Source organism: Doryrhamphus excisus, chromosome 5 (assembly GCF_030265055.1).
Source record: "Doryrhamphus excisus isolate RoL2022-K1 chromosome 5, RoL_Dexc_1.0, whole genome shotgun sequence".
Lineage (NCBI taxonomy): Eukaryota > Metazoa > Chordata > Actinopteri > Syngnathiformes > Syngnathidae > Doryrhamphus > Doryrhamphus excisus.
In genome coordinates, this window is record NC_080470.1 from 15,744,820 (window position 1) to 15,761,377 (window position 16,558).

Genomic DNA, 16,558 nt, shown 5'->3' on the forward strand with positions numbered 1-16,558 from the left:
GTCCATTGGGATTTTCTGCTCCTCCAATTATTTGATCTTTCTCCTAATTATCTTTTTTGATGGTGGCATAACTCGCCTGTAATTCTTTATTTGCCACTTTCAAATCTCGGATCTCCTGTGTTAGGGTTTCGATGTGTAGATCCACTTTCTGATCCATCTGTTCCAGTTTCTGCTCCACTTTCTGACCCATCTTTTCTATTATCTGCCCCATATATTCCAACTTCAGTATCTTCCTGTCAATGTGATCCAGCCTCCGGTTGGTGTAATCCAGCTTCGTTAGCAACTTCATTATGCTCTCTAGTGTGCTAATCTCCATTAGCAGCTGCACCGGCTGGTGGTAGGGATAGTTCACGTACTGCTCAGCAGGTTTCGGCGGCGGCGGTGGATCATGAAAAGCTAATAACCATGTTCGTAGTGCTTCGATCCGAGCTACATGAGCTAGCAGGTACGCTAGTTTGTCCACGGGGTGAACCCTTCCCCTTAGACTTTAGCATAATTAAATTTAATTATTGTAATCATTTTTCTTCTATGCATATTTAGAAAATGTTCTGTATTCTTGACTGAAATGATGCATTTTCAAAAATGTTGCAGCAACTTTCCAATGAGGCTTTTCCCTATAACTTTCTCAGGATATTCCCTGAGGAATCCGTCCGTCCATTTTCTATGTCACTTGTTCTCACTGACGTCGTGGGTATGCTGGAGCCTATCCCAGCTCTCTTTGGGCGAGAGGGAGGTACACCCTGGACTAGTGGCCAGCCAATGGCAGAGCATCCCTGAGGAATGAAAGGGATAAAGTTAAGGTCACTTCAACAAAGGCACATTGTGGCCACATGGAGAAATTACAGATTACAGTCAGACTAAAATCCACATTGTGGATAAAGATGTGTAGTATCATGTACTTTCATATACAGTAAACCTCGGATATATCGGATTCAATTGTTCCCACTGGTTTTGTCCGATATAAGCGAAATCCGTTATATGCATATACCGGAAAATGTCCGTTTTACGCATATATCGGATTTATATCCAGTATATGCGTAAATCGGATTTTATCCGTTATAAAAAGGCACTTCCTTGACTATGTTTCCAATGTACCTGGATGTACCTGCAGGCAACGCTGCAAACGCTGCAAATGACGTCGTATAGCAAATCGGAGCGCCACGATGCAGCCATCCGATATATGCGAGGGAAATTTAATGGAAATGCATTGGAACGGGACTGGAGATTTTGTCCGAAATAGGCGAAATCCGTTATAAAAAATCCGATACATGCAATGAATTTTTATTGGAAATACATTACATTATATCCGAGTCCGATATATCCGAGGTTTACTGTACTACCTGATGTCATACACAAGCTCCTGTGTGGAAGTGAGTGTTATCAGCTGGGAGAGTTTAACCTCTGCTCTAGTTTTTCAATTTGTGTTACATAACATGTCCAAGTAGAGCTCTCTTTTTTTTTTCCCTCCTCGGACAACGTGACAACCCATCAGGAAGATTTTCACGCAGGAAAACTTCATCATGATTTTCCATGTGCTTTTCCAATGCTTGGACATTAGCAGCTGGCTGCTGTTTGGTTTTGTTGTGCTGCTGTTGACAGATGTGGTCCGAAACCGGAGACCTCACAGTTTCCCACCCGGACCCTGGGCCGTGCCTTTTCTCGGGAATGTCTTCACCCGTGCCGACGACAAATCTTTGGAGAATGTGAGATGAACGGTGGAACGTAATGAAAAACTTCCCAAATAATTCTTGGATTTGTGAGATGGTTGTTATGGTCCGCAGCTCGCAAAGAAGTACGGTCCGGTGTTCAGCCTGAGGAGAGGCAGCCAGAGGATGGTGTTTATTTGGGGTTATAAGATGGTCAAAGAAGCTCTCGTCACCCAGCTGGACAGCTTTGTTGATCGTCCCATCGTCCAGCTCTTCCATGAGTTCTTTAAAGGCATCGGTGAGTGACTAAGTACCACTAAGTTCTCCCAGAGTCTAAACACCAGCGTGTGGTACCAGTTTGTTTTTCACAGAGTTGCACCAAACCATATGCACACATTTTACCTTTATGCATTCACAATTAGTATCAGGAATTGGGAAAAAGTGTGAGTATATCTTATCTTATTTATGTCTCTAATTATGTCTACTATATTGGGTGATAAAGTGTGAAGGTGACTATAATGGTGATATTTCATGTCTAGAGGGCGCTAATAATTTAATATATTAAATTTAAATATATAAATATTAAAAAGCAGCAGAAATTTGGGGGAAAAAAATACCTGCAATTTTACAACAATAAAGTTAAAAGTATCCATCCATCCATTTTCCTCTGCTTATCCGGGTCCGGGTCGCGGGGGCAGCAGTCTTAGTAGGGAAGCCCAGACTTCCCGATCCCCGGCCACCTCCTCCAGCTCCACCGGGAGGACACCAAGGCGTTCCCAGGCCAGCTGTGAGACATAGTCCCTCCAGCGTGTCCTAGGTCTGCCCCGGGGCCTTTTCCCGGCTGGGCATGCCCGGAACACCTCACCAGGGAGGCGTCCGGGAGGCATCCGGACTAGATGCCCAAGCCACCTCAACTGACTCCTCTCGATGTGAAGGAGAAGTGGCTCTACTCTGAGCCCCTCCCGGATGGCTGAGCTCCTCACCCTATCTCTTAGGGTGAGTCCAGCTACCCTACGGAGGAAACTCATTTCAGCCACCTGTATCCGCAATCTCATTCTTTCGGTCATGACCCAAAGCTCATGACCATAGGTGAGGGTGGGAACATAGATCCACCGGTAAATTGAGAGCTTTGCCCTCTGGCTCAGCTCTCTTTTCACCACGACGGTCCGGTACAGCGACCGCATTACTGCCGAGGCTGCACCGATACGTCTGTCGACCGCCCGCTCCCACTTTCCCTCACTCATGAACAAGACCCCGAGATACTTAAACTCCTCCACCTGGGGCAGGACCTCATTCCCAACCCGGAGGGAGCACTCCACCCTTTTCCGACAGAGAACCATGGCCTCTGATTTGGAGGTACTGTGTCTCATCCCAGCCGCTTCACACTCAGATGCAAACCGTCCCAGTAAACGCTGAAGGTCGCAGCCCGAAGAAGCCATAAGAACCACATCATCTGCAAATAGCAGAGATGAGATTCTAAGGCCCCCGAACTGGACTCCCTCAACGCCTTGGCTGCGCCTAGAAATTCTGTCCATGAAAATTGTGAACAGAATCGGTGACAAAGGGCAGCCTTGACGGAGGCCAACGTTTACCAGAAACAGGCTCGACTTACTACTGGCAATGCGAACCAGGCTCCTGCCCCGTTTGTACAAGGACCGGATAGCACGTAGTAGCGCGCCACCAATCCCGTACTCCCGGAGCACCCCCCAAAGGACGCCACGAGGGACACGGTCGAATGCCTTTTCCAGGTCTACAAAGCACATGTAGACTGGTTGGGCAAACTCCCATGCACCCTCAAGCACCCTGGTGAGGGTGTAGAGCTGGTCCAGTGTTCCACGACCAGGACGAAAACCGCATTGGACCTCTTGTATCAGAGGTTCGACCAACGGTCGTACCCTTCTCTCCAGCACCCTGGAATAGACTTTCCCAGGGAGGCTGAGGAGTGTGATCCCCCTGTAGTTGGAACACACCCTCCGGTCACCCTTCTTGAAAAGGGGGACCACCGCCCCGGTCTGCCAATCCAAAGGTACTGTTCCTGTTTCTAAGTTAAAAGTATTAAGAGAAAAAATGTTTTTGTTATTTTAATTAGAAAACAATTGCAATTGTAAGAGAATATAATAAATAATAATAATAAATTTAATTTATAACGCACATTACATCAAATAAATGATCTCAAAGTGCAACAGTTACAAGAAAATAATAAAAGTTAACAGCAAGTGTCATAATAACACAATACGAACATCTAAAGAATAGGTAGAGCAGTGGAGGTGGAAATGACCAAAGTCAAACTAACACAACACAGTGAACCAAAGACATTGAATAAGCATTAATATAGGCAAGCTATGGAAAATACCGGAGGCGCCGCCAGAGTCCGAGCTCTTCCACGATGGGGATATTAAATCCAGAAGTGACTGCAGGGTTGAGTTTTTGGAGCTGTGCAGTGGAGTAACAGAGGGTCATGTCTAAGGATCGACCGATACATCAGCCAGCCGATATATCGGGCCTATATTTGCGTTTTTCCCTTTTATCGGTATCGGCCGATACGCGGCGTGGGTTCGCGATGTAGTTTTCCACCGCATGATTTACAGTCAGGCATCCGCCGGGGCAGCTTTGTGTTGCCCCGGCGGCAGAGGACCCCGCAACACACGTAGTCGTGGTACCCCGCCCCACTGTTGAATCACATCAAGAGCGCGTTTTCACAAGTAATAGAATTAGCTTGCTTTTAACACTTTACTAAGTCCAAGTCAAGTTTATTTATATAGCCCTTAATCACAAAAGAGCCTCAAAGGGCTTAACAAGCAGGCAACAGTAGAAGACAGACAATAGACGACAAACGACATCCGCTGATCTGAACCCCCATCAGGGCAAGGAAAAACTCAAAACCCATTAGGGAAAAAGAAACCTTGAGAAGGGACCGCAGATGGGGGAATCCCCCTTCTAGGATGACCAGGCTGCAATGGATGTGGAGAGGTTTACATGTGACAGTTAAATATAAACATAGAGTATAATAGTCCAGGTCCAAGATGTGATGCCATTAGGACAGTTGGGCAGCCACGGGTCTTGAGATGATCACTATCCCTCTGCTGCAGCGCCTCCAAGGTAGGCCACGTCCGATGTCCAGTTTCGTCAAGGCAAACTTCCAAAACAGCCTCTCCTGGACGCCCCCCCCCCCCCCCCCCCCCCCTCAGCCGGGGGGGGCGGTATGGGAGAGAGAAGGAGCGGCAGTCAAAACAGGCAGGGAATATTTTTAACTAAACGCTAAAGTATAGAAATGAGTCTTGAGTCGGGACTTGAACATTTCTACTGAGGTAGCAGCTCTAATATTAACAGGTAGATCATTCCACAATGTTGGGGCCCGAATGGAAAAGGCTCTAGAGCCCGCATACTTCTTTCTGGCTCTCGGGATAGTCAAAAGACCGGCGTGTTGTGAGCATAGGTTTCTAGACGGAGCATAGGGTACAATTAGGTCCACCAGATAAAAAGGTGCCAACCCGTGTAATATTTTGTAAACCAGAAGCAGTACCTTAAAGTCACATCTTAAATGAACTGGGAGCCAGTGCAGGTTGGCTAGTATTGGTGAAATATGGTCACACTTACGTGTCCTTGTAAGAAGTCGCGCTGCAGCATTTTGTACTAACTGCAAGCTTTTGAGACTCGCCATTGGAAGACCAGAAAGCAGTACATTACAGTAGTCAAGGCGAGACGTGACAAATGCATGGACTAGGGTCTCTGCATCAGAGGTGGATAGAATAGGTCGTATCTTCGCAATATTGGGAAGATGAAAAAATGCTGTTTTAGTAACATTCTTAATGTGTTTATGAAAGGATAGAGTCGGGTCCAATATCACACCCAGATTTTTCACAGAGTCACTTTGGGAAATTATGCTATTATCAAAACTCAGAGTGGTGTCCTTAAACAGGCGGCTCTGTTTAGCAGGGCCGATGATCACCATCTCAGTTTTATCAGAGTTCAGGAGTAAAAAGTTACAGGACATCCAATGTTTAATATCAATGAGGCAAGCCTCCAAATTAGAGCAGTCCCGCGGGTCAGTTAACTTTAGTGGGACATATAGCTGAGTGTCATCAGCATAAGAGTGAAAGCTAATCTTATGTTTGCGAATGATGTCGCCAAGCGGCAACATGTAAATGTTAAACAAAAGAGGGCCGAGCACTGAACCTTGTGGAACTCCACAAGTGACACCACAGAACTCTGAAGTCATATCATCACAAACGACACGATGCGTCCGATCCTCAAGGTAGGATCTAAACCAAGAGAGTACCGGACCAGTAACACCAATATATGTTTGAAGGCGTTCCAGTAGGATAGAGTGATGGACAGTGTCGAAAGCAGCACTGAGATCAAGTAATAACAATATTGTAGATGTGTCACAGTCCATAGAAAGAAGAAGATCATTTGTCACTTTTGCAAGGGCTGATTCAGTGGAATGGTTTCTCCTGAAACCAGACTGAAAAGGTTCAAAAAGATCACCCAAAGCCATGTGGTCATTGAGCTGTTGTGCTACAATTCTTTCAAGGATCTTGGACATAAATGGGAGGTTAGACACCGGCCTATAGTGGGAAATACTCCCGGGGTCGAGGGTTGGTTTCTTCAGCAGGGGTCGAATCACTGCAGTCTTGAAAGCTGCAGGCACAGTGCCAGATGAGAGTGATAGATTAAATATATTTAAGAGTGAGGGGGCTAGGATTGGGAACAGTTCTTTAACAAGTTTCCCAGGAAGCGGGTCAAGCAGACATGTTGTCTGCTTTGCTGTACTGACAAGTTTTGTAAGCTCGTCCAGAGATACTTCCTCAAAGTAGGAGAAACTAGTGGGACAGAGGCTGGAAGTAGTCCCAGCAGCGGTCATGGCGGTTGACATGTTAAACCCGTCTGGCGGTAGGGTGTACTTTATTTCCTTCCTGATGAGCTCAACTTTATTTGCGAACAATCGCAAGAACTCATCGGCTGAGAAGGGGGAACTACTAGGAGAGGTCCTCTTCTGGGTTAGCAATGCCACTGTGTCGAATAAGTATTTAGGGTTATTTTTATGGAGGTCAATTAGTCTAGAAAAATAGTTGTTTTTTGCCGCAACAAGAGCCTGTTTATATTTAGTCAGATTATCTCCCCATGCCTGTCGGAAGACCTCAAGTTTAGTTGCACGCCATCTGCGCTCCAATCTCCGACAAAATTGTTTCAGCCTTCGAGTTTCAGCTGTAAACCAAGGAGTAAGTCTTTTGACATGACACTTAAATCTCAAAGGTGCAACAGTATCAAGAGCTTTACATAACACCTTGTTGAAATCATTTGTAAGGTTGTCTATAGGACCCTTATAGGAAGGGAAAGAGGAGACCACTGAGGGCAGTAACTCAGCAAGTGCAGTAGCAGTCGAAGAACTAATATTACGACTGCTAGAGCACTGGTTCCGGTCCAAGCGGTGGGATTGGGTCAAGATTTCAAATGTTATAAAATAATGGTCAGACACAGTGGTTACGTAAGGGAGGACTGTTACGTTGGAGGTCCTAATACCACGAATTAAAACCAGATCCAGGGTATTACCACTGATATGGGTTGGCTCATTAATTAATTGAACAAAATCAAAGGTATCGATTATTGTCTGAAAAGCCACACTAAGGGACTCTTCAGGAGAATTGACATGGATATTGAAATCACCCATGAGTACAATATTGTCTGCGTGGGTTACCAGGTCTGCAATAAATTCAGAAAATTCATCCAAGAAGCCCGAGTACGGACCAGGAGGACGATAGAGAAGTGCTAGATAAAATGGTAATGATGCGGTCGATCGCAAAACGAGGACCTCAAATGTTTTAATTTCAGATTTTGACCAAGTGCTGAAGTTAAGAGCAGATTCATGGATGAGGGCAACACCCCCACCTTTCCTATTAGGACGTGAAACCTGAGAACTCAAAAAATTAGGTGGAGATGCCTCATTAAGGGATATAAAATCGTTTGGTTTTAACCAGGTCTCGCAAAGACCCATTATGTTGAGATTATGATCTCTTATCAGATCATTAATGAGCACAGCCTTTGAGGAGAGCGATCTAATATTCATAAGACCAATTTTCGTAAAGGTTGGCTGACTGAGGCTGTTCACTCCCAAAGAATTAATAGTAGTAATATTAACAAAATTGCTCCGTCTAGAACCCATGCCATATTTTGACTTGTTGTACACACGATAAGAAGTCAAGACCATAGGGGTCTGATAGTTGTTTGTTGAATCATCACTAGTACAAGAGGGAGGTTCAAGTTTATCACGAGGCCCTACCTCAGTAGAAGGCAAGACAGACTGTGGAGCATTTATGGGTTGTGAATCTGTATGCATAGTATGTTGCTTTATTCTACAGAAAGGGCTATGTGTATTGTTCAAGTCCGGCATAGCGCCAGTTAGCCATAACCTTACAGACTCCACACCCGTTCTAACAGGCTCGCTAATCACCTGTCCCCCGACTTGTTCTAGTGCAGGATGTCATGTGGGACTTAAACAGTAATCTATATTTCTGGAAAGGGTAAGAGCACCTTCCCTATTAGGGTGAAGGCCATCTCTACCAAACAGTCGGGGGTTCCTCCAGAAGGAAGGCCAGTTATCTACAAACTGAAATCCCTGTTCGTTACAGAAGCCAGCCAGCCACCGGTTTAGCGAGAATAATCTACTAAACCTCTCATCATTGCCTCTCGCATCATTGCCTCATAAACAACTATGCAACTTTAAATGCGTGTCGTGTTATGTGTGTGCGCTCTCTCCAAGCAAAAGCAGTATCGGCCACAAATATCGGCCCAAGCAAAATCGGCCATCGGCTAAGGGTGATGGAAAAAAACTGTATCGGCATCGGCCCCAAAAAAAAACATATCAGTCTATCCCTAGTCATGTCAGATGAGGACGGATGCCGGTTAGCCACCTAGCCACGCCGGGCCGGCTATGAATTAACACCGTCCAGACAGCCCAGATCCTTAATCATAGAGAAACTTCCCATGGAGCGATTCGGCTTAGTGAACGTCGATGGGTGGACCCAGTCACCAGTGGCAGGAGGTTTCTCCAGGTAATACACCGGTTCAACGTGGGTCCTCGCACCGCAGATGCGCAGTAAAGCATACTGGCGCACGTGAAATAACAGACTTTCAAGTTAAGCAAAATTAGCTAAAAATGGTGCAAAAGATGCTGTAGCATCGATTGGGAGAGCGGCGAACAATCAACGCCAGCGTCCCTCCTCACCAATATGCTTGTGACATTATGAGTAGATGTCATTTTAGTAGTATAGGGATGAAAATATAAAATATTTCTCTCCACGACCAATGTGCGATTATGCTAGAAACAACCACAAACACAATATATAAGTGTGAATTAAAGGAATAAACCTCGACAGTGACTTACATGTTTATATTTATAGTGTTTACATATATGGTGGAAACGCAATTTAATATTAAGAAATTGCAAACAAATTTCAATTTTAATAACCCTTCGCCTCATTCACTGCCTTGTTTGATGGGCATTGTGGTCGGCGATTTCGTATTCGGGTGGTACATTTTCAGCATTTGCGGACTAAATTAAAGTCTGACAAAAAAAGGAGTCAATGAAATTGAAAGTGAGCTTTTGGAGCCCCATTTGAAGCAAAAAATACTTCGAGCACCAGTTCAGCCCACGATAATGGAAAACCAAGGCTCTGAAGACTCTGAACCAGCTCTGAAGCAGTCACCTGGTTTTATGTGACCTGTGGCTGACTGGTGACCAGAATCAACTGTTGACTGAAGACAAATGAATAACATTTTGTCGCAGGCATCGCCATGAGCAATGGCTACCACTGGAAGAAGCAAAGGAAATTTGCCAACATTCACCTTCGTTACTTCGGAGAAGGCCACAAGTCACTAGAAAACTACATTGAAGTCGAATGTAACTTCATTTGTGAAGCGTTCAAAGACGAACAAGGCAAGTCCATTTCAGAGAGCTGTGAAATTGACTTCCAAAACAGAAACGTATTGATCCATCATATCCTCATGCTACCTTTCCAGGAAAGCCGTTCAACCCTCGGTACACCATAATAAATGCAGTGAGTAACATCATCTCATCTGTGGTCTTTGGACGCCGCTTTGAGTACAGTGACGGGACCTTTCGCAAGTTCCTGGAGTTGGACAATGAGGCCATCGCACTCGCCACCTCTGAGGTTATACAGGTCATGGCCGCCATCGCCTCGATTCGCTCCATAATGACACGCGGCCATCTAGCAGCACCAACCTAAAGGGTTTGTTCTGTCCACAGGTTTACGACGCCTTCCCCCGTCTGCTACAGTATCTGCCTGGTCCCCACCAGAAGGTGCATGCCAACTACAGGGAGATCATGGTCTTTCTGCGGAAGGAAGTGGAGAAGCACAAGGAAGAGTGGAACCAAGATGAACCCCGGGATTATATTGACGTGTACCTTGGTGAGATAGAGAAGGTGAGTTGATTCCATTTTTCCCTAGCAAGGCCACTGGCGCCTGATTCCAGCTACGGTTAGGATCACAATCCTGTAGGATCATTTGATCTTCTAACATTGTTTGGAGTGGTGGCAGAATGCAGCAGATGCATTTGTGGGGTGGTGGTCCCCCTTTTTTAGAAGGCTGGTTTGCATTTCCAGCAGTAAGTCCAGCCTGTTCCTTGGCCAAGGCTGCCCTTTGTCACCAGGCACAGTCAAGATATTGAAGGGGTCCAGTTTAGGGTCCTTAGGCTCATCTCTGCTATTCACAGATAATGTGGTCCCGGTGATTCTTAGCAATCTGTGACCTTCAGAGTTTACTGGGGAGGTTTTCAGCCAAGTGTGAGGCTTCTGGGATGAGACTCGGCATCTCCAAATCTGAGTCCATGGTTCTCAGACAGAAAAGGGTAGATAGATTTCACGCTTCGAGTTTGAAGTGAGGTATTTTCCCAGGTGGAAGAGTTCAAGTTATTCAGGTTCTTGTGCATGAGGAAGGGAAGGCTGGAGCATGAGATTGAGGCGGGTCGGAGCAGCATCTGCGATAATGGCGACCGTCGTGGGAAAGAGAGAGCTGAACCGTAAGGCAAAACTCAATTCACTGGTCGAGCGTTCCTCGCCTACGTTCCTCAACTCACTTAGGATCATGCGCTTTGGGCAGTGACCAAAAGAGCAAGATCAGAGCCTCTGTAGGTTGGCTGAACTTACCAAGTAGAGAGCGAGAGTAAAAAGCTCCATCCTCCGGGAGGAACTCAGAGTCGAGGAGCCAGTCGAGGTTAGTAGTCCACATCTAGTCCAGATGCCTACTGCAAGCTTCCATGGTGAGGATGTCCCGGGAAGAGCTAGAACATGCTGGGAAAATTACGTCTTGCAGCTTTCCCGGGAAGGCCTCGGTGTCCCTCCCCATGGACACCATGAAGTCAGTGCCTCCGGACGCAAGAGATGCATGACTCTGATACTTGGAAAAGCCTGCGCAAGATGTTGAGGAGGGACTCTAAATGTTCTCCTCCTTCAAATAACAAAACAAATAACATTTTCCAGTAAAGTCTCACTTGAAGAAGATTCAGATGTATGTTTTTTTTAATATCTTTTGTTTCCGAGAAAAATATTTTCTGTTGGCGACTTGGCAGGGGAAGGAAGACCCTCAGGCCGGCTTCAACATTGAAACCCTGCTGGTTTGCATGCTTGACCTTGTGGAGGCCGGCACAGAAACCTCAGCCACAACCTTGCGCTGGGCTCTAGTCTACATGCTGCACTACCCAGAGATGCAGAGTGAGTCTGGGTGTCTCTTTCCAACCACTCCGTTCAGAAACTTACAGTTGTGACTTCTGACTCTCCCAGACAAAGTCCAGGCGGAGATCGACAGGGTGATCGGACAGGCTCGCCAACCTACGTTGGCTGACAGACCCAACATGCACTACACGGAAGCCGTCATCCACGAAACTCAAAGGATGGCGAACATTGTTCCCTTTGGATTCCCTAAGATGGCCAGTCAAGATGCTACATTGGGAGGATACGTTGTCCCAAAGGTAAAACACCACCAAGGGAACCTCCCTCACCAAGAAGCTTGGGCCCGTTCTTCGGGGACGAATCTCGTCCCGCCGCCGCTGCCTGCGAAATTGGGCTACCTCGGGCGCGAAATGCACCATTTTGCCGCAGCTTCGTTTTCGAGGCGTCGTCGCTCCCGGTCGATTGCTTGACTTTTCTGAATGATACGAGAAGTCGGACGCAACTCGTATTTAAATAAGCCATGCGCCGGCCGGGCAAGGCGTACCACATTTAAATTAGCCACGTGCTGGCTGGCGGTCACCGTCGGGAGGAAGTGGGCGTAGACGCGGTGTCGTGAAATCAATGCAGGGTCCTGGTTATAAGCCATACCACAGTGTGTGATGTCGATCAGCACGCGTGACCAGTGACACATCTAAAGCACACCATGAATTACGCAAACAAGGCTTTATATTCAAACAACAACAACCACACTTCTACTACTGGCTACAACTTTTCAGCATCTTGTTCTTCGGCTGCCCATTTTCTCTCCTCCTCCCTGCATTCAGCCAGCCAAAGTTCTACTGATTGGCAGTCATTTAAGGTGCAAAAATGTAAGTTTGTGCCCTGGCTGGTTCAGAAAGTCCATTGGCCAAACTCACTTTGTGCAGGAAGGTACGTGTCCCCCGCCTCTGGTAACGCTGCCGATCTTGGTGTAAAGCACCACACCCGGTGGGTCCTGGATGCAGGCCAGGTGGCGGCGCTGCATTGCATTGCCCAAATTTACCCAATCCTCTCCTGATGAAAGAGGGCAACGCCCAGTGTGTCCTTGGTCTCCCAAAAGTGGTCAAGCACCTCCTGGATGAGCGGCTCCGTCTCCTCTGCCCCGCGGGTGCGGCAACGGCAGTGCCGGGCCAGCTCCCTGGCCGACAGCCGAACAAAGCCGGCGTGACCCTCCTCCGCTTGCTCGGCCTCCCTGAGGAGCTTCTCATCCCACTCAAAAATGGCGAAGGACAGCCTGGCCATGAACGTGCCATACAGCACATGGGCATCAGTGGTGACACCCCTGGCGAAGCGGCGCATGAGGTGCCACACATCTAGATGCACCACGAGCTGCTTCCACTCGCTGAACATGGCCGCCACCTAATAACAAGAACATGTTGCTTTGTGGGCAGGCAACACTGGCCATGATGAGACGAAGGCCGAGCCAAAAAAAAAAAAACTCACCTTAGACTGTCCACTGGCGCGGCAGCAGTCACGGTCCCCTCAACACTTGTGGGGGATCCTTTCAGGCTTCCCTGTAGCGCCATACCAGCCCGTCAGCCATGGCCCGCAGTCCGTCCCCCCTCAGCAGCAATGAGCAGCGATATGAGCACCTCCGTACTCGTTGCCCACATTGGTGACCCACGCTGCTGTTCCTGCTGCTTCACTGACCAACTTGGTGATCTGAAAAAGCCAAAAAAAAGTGTTGGCAGAGTGCAAGGGGTTGGTTAATGAAAAAAAAACTACTTTTAGGGGTTACTTGCCTTCTTTGTGAAGTCCATTTTTATATCTACAAATGTTGAGGTGATCCTGGACTTGGTGTCCTCCCTGACGTAGGCCGTCATCTGATTGACGATCACTGGCACCCACAAGGCAAACAACTGTAGCACTCAAGGTACTCCGTGGCCATGAAGTACCAGCTGCTCACGTCAAGGACCTTCCTCATGGTCTTGTACAAACCACCACCAGTTCTGTCGCTTACATGTGGGGCACAAAAGTTTGTAACATCTTATATGGGCACCACAAAAACAGACGCATGTAGTAAAATGCACTGGCCGATGCGGGGAGCTGCGTATAATACGGCGGCCTCCTGGGTGGGTCCCACCAGAGCTGCAGCTTGGAGGTGAGCACTTCCTTCCCTTAGGACCCGGGACGAACAGCGCGCATCCCACCCAGTCGTGATGGTGCTCTGGCAGAGTCTGCCTCCAGGATTTTGGAACGGCCCGCTGAATTTGCGTCCGTCGTGGGGTCAGCGGTGGTATTTACTTGAGGTGTGGGGTTGGGCACTGCTCCGCTCCTTGGCCTGGTTGTCACGAACAATGGCGTACTGCTGGAGGGTGTGCATGAGTGACCCCTTTTTCACATTCTGCCGCCTCACCCGCTGCAAGTACCTGAACACACTACAACAATAAAAATAGACATCACTACAGTCACAAACGGATGACTCCTTTCTCAATGCAACTCACGTTTGGTGTTCCTTGGGGGATTCATAAAGACTTTTAGCCCCCAATCCCACCAGCGTGTTATCCATCACCGTGACACTACAATGGCCCATCTGCATTGCTCGACTGTGGATGGCTGCCACCATGGGTGGAAAGAGCTGTGCATACGATGCCAGCACATGCTTATTGGCAGCAAGGGGAGACTGGGACTTGTCGCCACTTTCCCGCTCCTTCTGGTGTGACGCCAAAACGCAACATGCGTAGCCCACGTCAGTACCGAGTAGCCACTTGAAAGTTTGACCCCGGTACTGACCAAACTGGAGCTTTCTCTCACTGAGCACCAACTGCCAGCACTCGGGGTCGCCTCCAGCCTCTATGACCCATGCCCGGGCTTCCTCCTTCACCTTCTCGTCCGTCTTCATGGCATAGGCCACAGCCGGCCTTGATCGGGAGGCCTGAGCCAGCTTCCACGCTTCCAAAGAACATTTCAGAGTCAGCTCAGTGGTCGCCGTGCGGAACACAAATTTGGAGTAATAATTTTCTGCCGAAAAACACCAACCATTACAAAGTAATGAACTAAAGGCTTCAAATTGTCGTGCTAATTAGCTGGATTTGTGTGTGAATGTTTTTGCTAGTATTCAAATAACTTCGTAGTAACTGTTAAAAGGTAATTAGCACAAATGTTTTTGTGTAGAGTGCAGTGAAATGTCTTTTCTAGGAACTTTAATATGAATCGCAAATCGCCACTCTCTAACTTTCAAAGTTCGATTGTGAACATCGCTGACGTCCACTTAGACACTCGACACAATGTTAACAAATACATTTTAAAACAACTTCCCTTTTCTCACTGTGTGCTGAAAATGATATAACAAAAGAGAATACCTCTCTCGGATATATCGGACTCGGATATATCGGAAATTCCCTCACAACGGACAGATAAAAAAGAACCAATTTTTCTGTAATGCATTTCCAATAAAAATTCATTGCATATATCAGATTTTTTATAACAGATTTCGCCTATTTCGGACAAAATCTCCAGTCCCGTTCCAATTTCCCTTGCATATATCGGATGGCCGCATCCTGTCTTTCTCCTGGCTCCAGATTTAGGACAAATATAAAAGTGAGTGACGTCAATAATACTACAGTAAACCTCGGATATATCAGATTCAATTGTTCCCACTGGTTTTGTCCGATATAAGCGAAATCCGTTATATGCGTATACCGGAAAATGTCCGTTTTACGCATATATCGGATTTATATCCGGTATATGCGTAAATCGGATTTTATCCGTTATAAAAAGGCACTTCCTTGACTATGTTTCCAATGTACCTGGACGCGCAGGCAACGCTGCAAACGCTGCAAATGACGTCGTATAGCGGCCTGTCACGATTCGGCGAATCGGAGCGCCACGATGCGGCCATCCGATATATGCGAGGGAAATTTCATGGAAATGCATTGGAACGGGACTGGAGATTTTGTCCGAAATAGGCAAAATCCGTTATAAAAAATCCGATATATGCAATGAATTTTTATTGGAAATGCATTACAGAAAAATTGGTTCTTTTTATCTGTCCGTTGTGAGCGAATTTCCGATATATCCGAGTCCGATATATCCGAGGTTTACTGTAGCACAGCAGTGAATGAGATCTTAACCTCACTATTGGAAATAACGGAGGCCTGACGGGCGTAACAGGGCCTAGCTTAATTAACAATTTGTTATGCTCAGAGTCCAATAAAGTTAAATTCTCATTACCTTACGTCTCTTTTCATTGCCCAGTCCAGGTACATTGGAAACATAGTCAAGGAAGTGCCTTTTTATAACGGATAAAATCCAATTCACGCATATACGGATATAAATCCGATATATGTGTAAAACGGACATTTTCCGGTATACGCATATAACGGATTTCGCTTATATCGGACAAAACCAGTGGGAACAATTGAATCCGATATATCCGAGGTTTACTGTACTTTCATACATTTATTGCCAAAGCAGGTCGGCTGGTTGGAACAGCCAATCACAGCGCACGCCACTAGGGTTTTTTTTTTTGGAACAGCCAATCACAGCGCACACCACAAGTGCACTCTGTTGATTGGTTATCCTGAACAGGTGGGCGGGATATTGACAACGTAGAACAGCCAATCACAGAGCGAGAAAAAGAGAAGCATGAGCTGCGGGAAGCGCAAAAGGGACCCTCCCTCGCCAAGACCTCATCCTATCCACTGATGATGAATTCCAGGGCACAGCCATCACCACCATCCTCACATCTGTGCTTCATGACAAGAATGAGTGGGAGACACCAGATACCTTCAACCCTCAACATTTCCTGGATTCAGAGGGCCACTTCCGCAAAAGAGATGCATTTCTGCCGTTCTCAGCAGGTTCCACAAGTCTCCAAGCAAGAAGGTCTGGTTTCAATGAAAAAGCTAAAAGTGCTGTTTTTGCTTCCAGGTAAGCGAGCGTGTTTGGGGGAGCAGCTGGCCAGGATGGAGCTCTTTCTGTTCTTCACCGGTCTGCTGCAACGCTTCACCTTCACTGCCGTTCCGGGGGAGATGCCCAACCTGGAGGGCGTGATGGGCTTCACGCGTTCCCCTGAGGAGTTCAGGGTGCTTGCAGTGTTACGTTGATGTCCTTCATCCTCTTCCATCTCATCTCCTCCCCACCTAACCTCAGCAGTTACACGTCTCCCTTAGAGATAGCTGTTCAGCCTACAAAGCCCGCTATTAAAACACCTCCAAAAACCCCAAACAAGGTTTCATGGTTT

The 16,558-nt window shown here is 47.0% G+C and overlaps 1 protein-coding gene across 3 annotated transcripts; it reads left to right on the forward strand.

The window, feature by feature from the left end:
- Window positions 1–1,418: 1,418 nt before the first annotated feature.
- LOC131130178 (cytochrome P450 2J2-like) lies at window positions 1,419–16,558 on the forward strand. Of its 3 annotated transcripts, none has more exons than XR_009129969.1 (9): window positions 1,420–1,703; window positions 1,782–1,944; window positions 9,433–9,582; window positions 9,666–9,826; window positions 9,913–10,089; window positions 11,235–11,376; window positions 11,446–11,633; window positions 15,904–16,175; window positions 16,246–16,260. XR_009129969.1 is itself a non-coding variant. In XM_058074428.1 (9 exons), the coding sequence occupies exons 1-9, from the start codon at window positions 1,521–1,523 to the stop codon at window positions 16,419–16,421; spliced, it is 1,482 nt and encodes a 493-aa protein (XP_057930411.1). In that variant the 5' UTR covers window positions 1,420–1,520; the 3' UTR covers window positions 16,422–16,558. The 3 variants fall into 3 exon arrangements, 2 of the variants coding, with proteins under 2 accessions (XP_057930412.1, XP_057930411.1); XM_058074428.1 differs by having other exon boundaries at window positions 16,034–16,175; window positions 16,246–16,558; XM_058074429.1 differs by lacking the exon at window positions 15,904–16,175 and having other exon boundaries at window positions 1,419–1,703; window positions 16,246–16,538.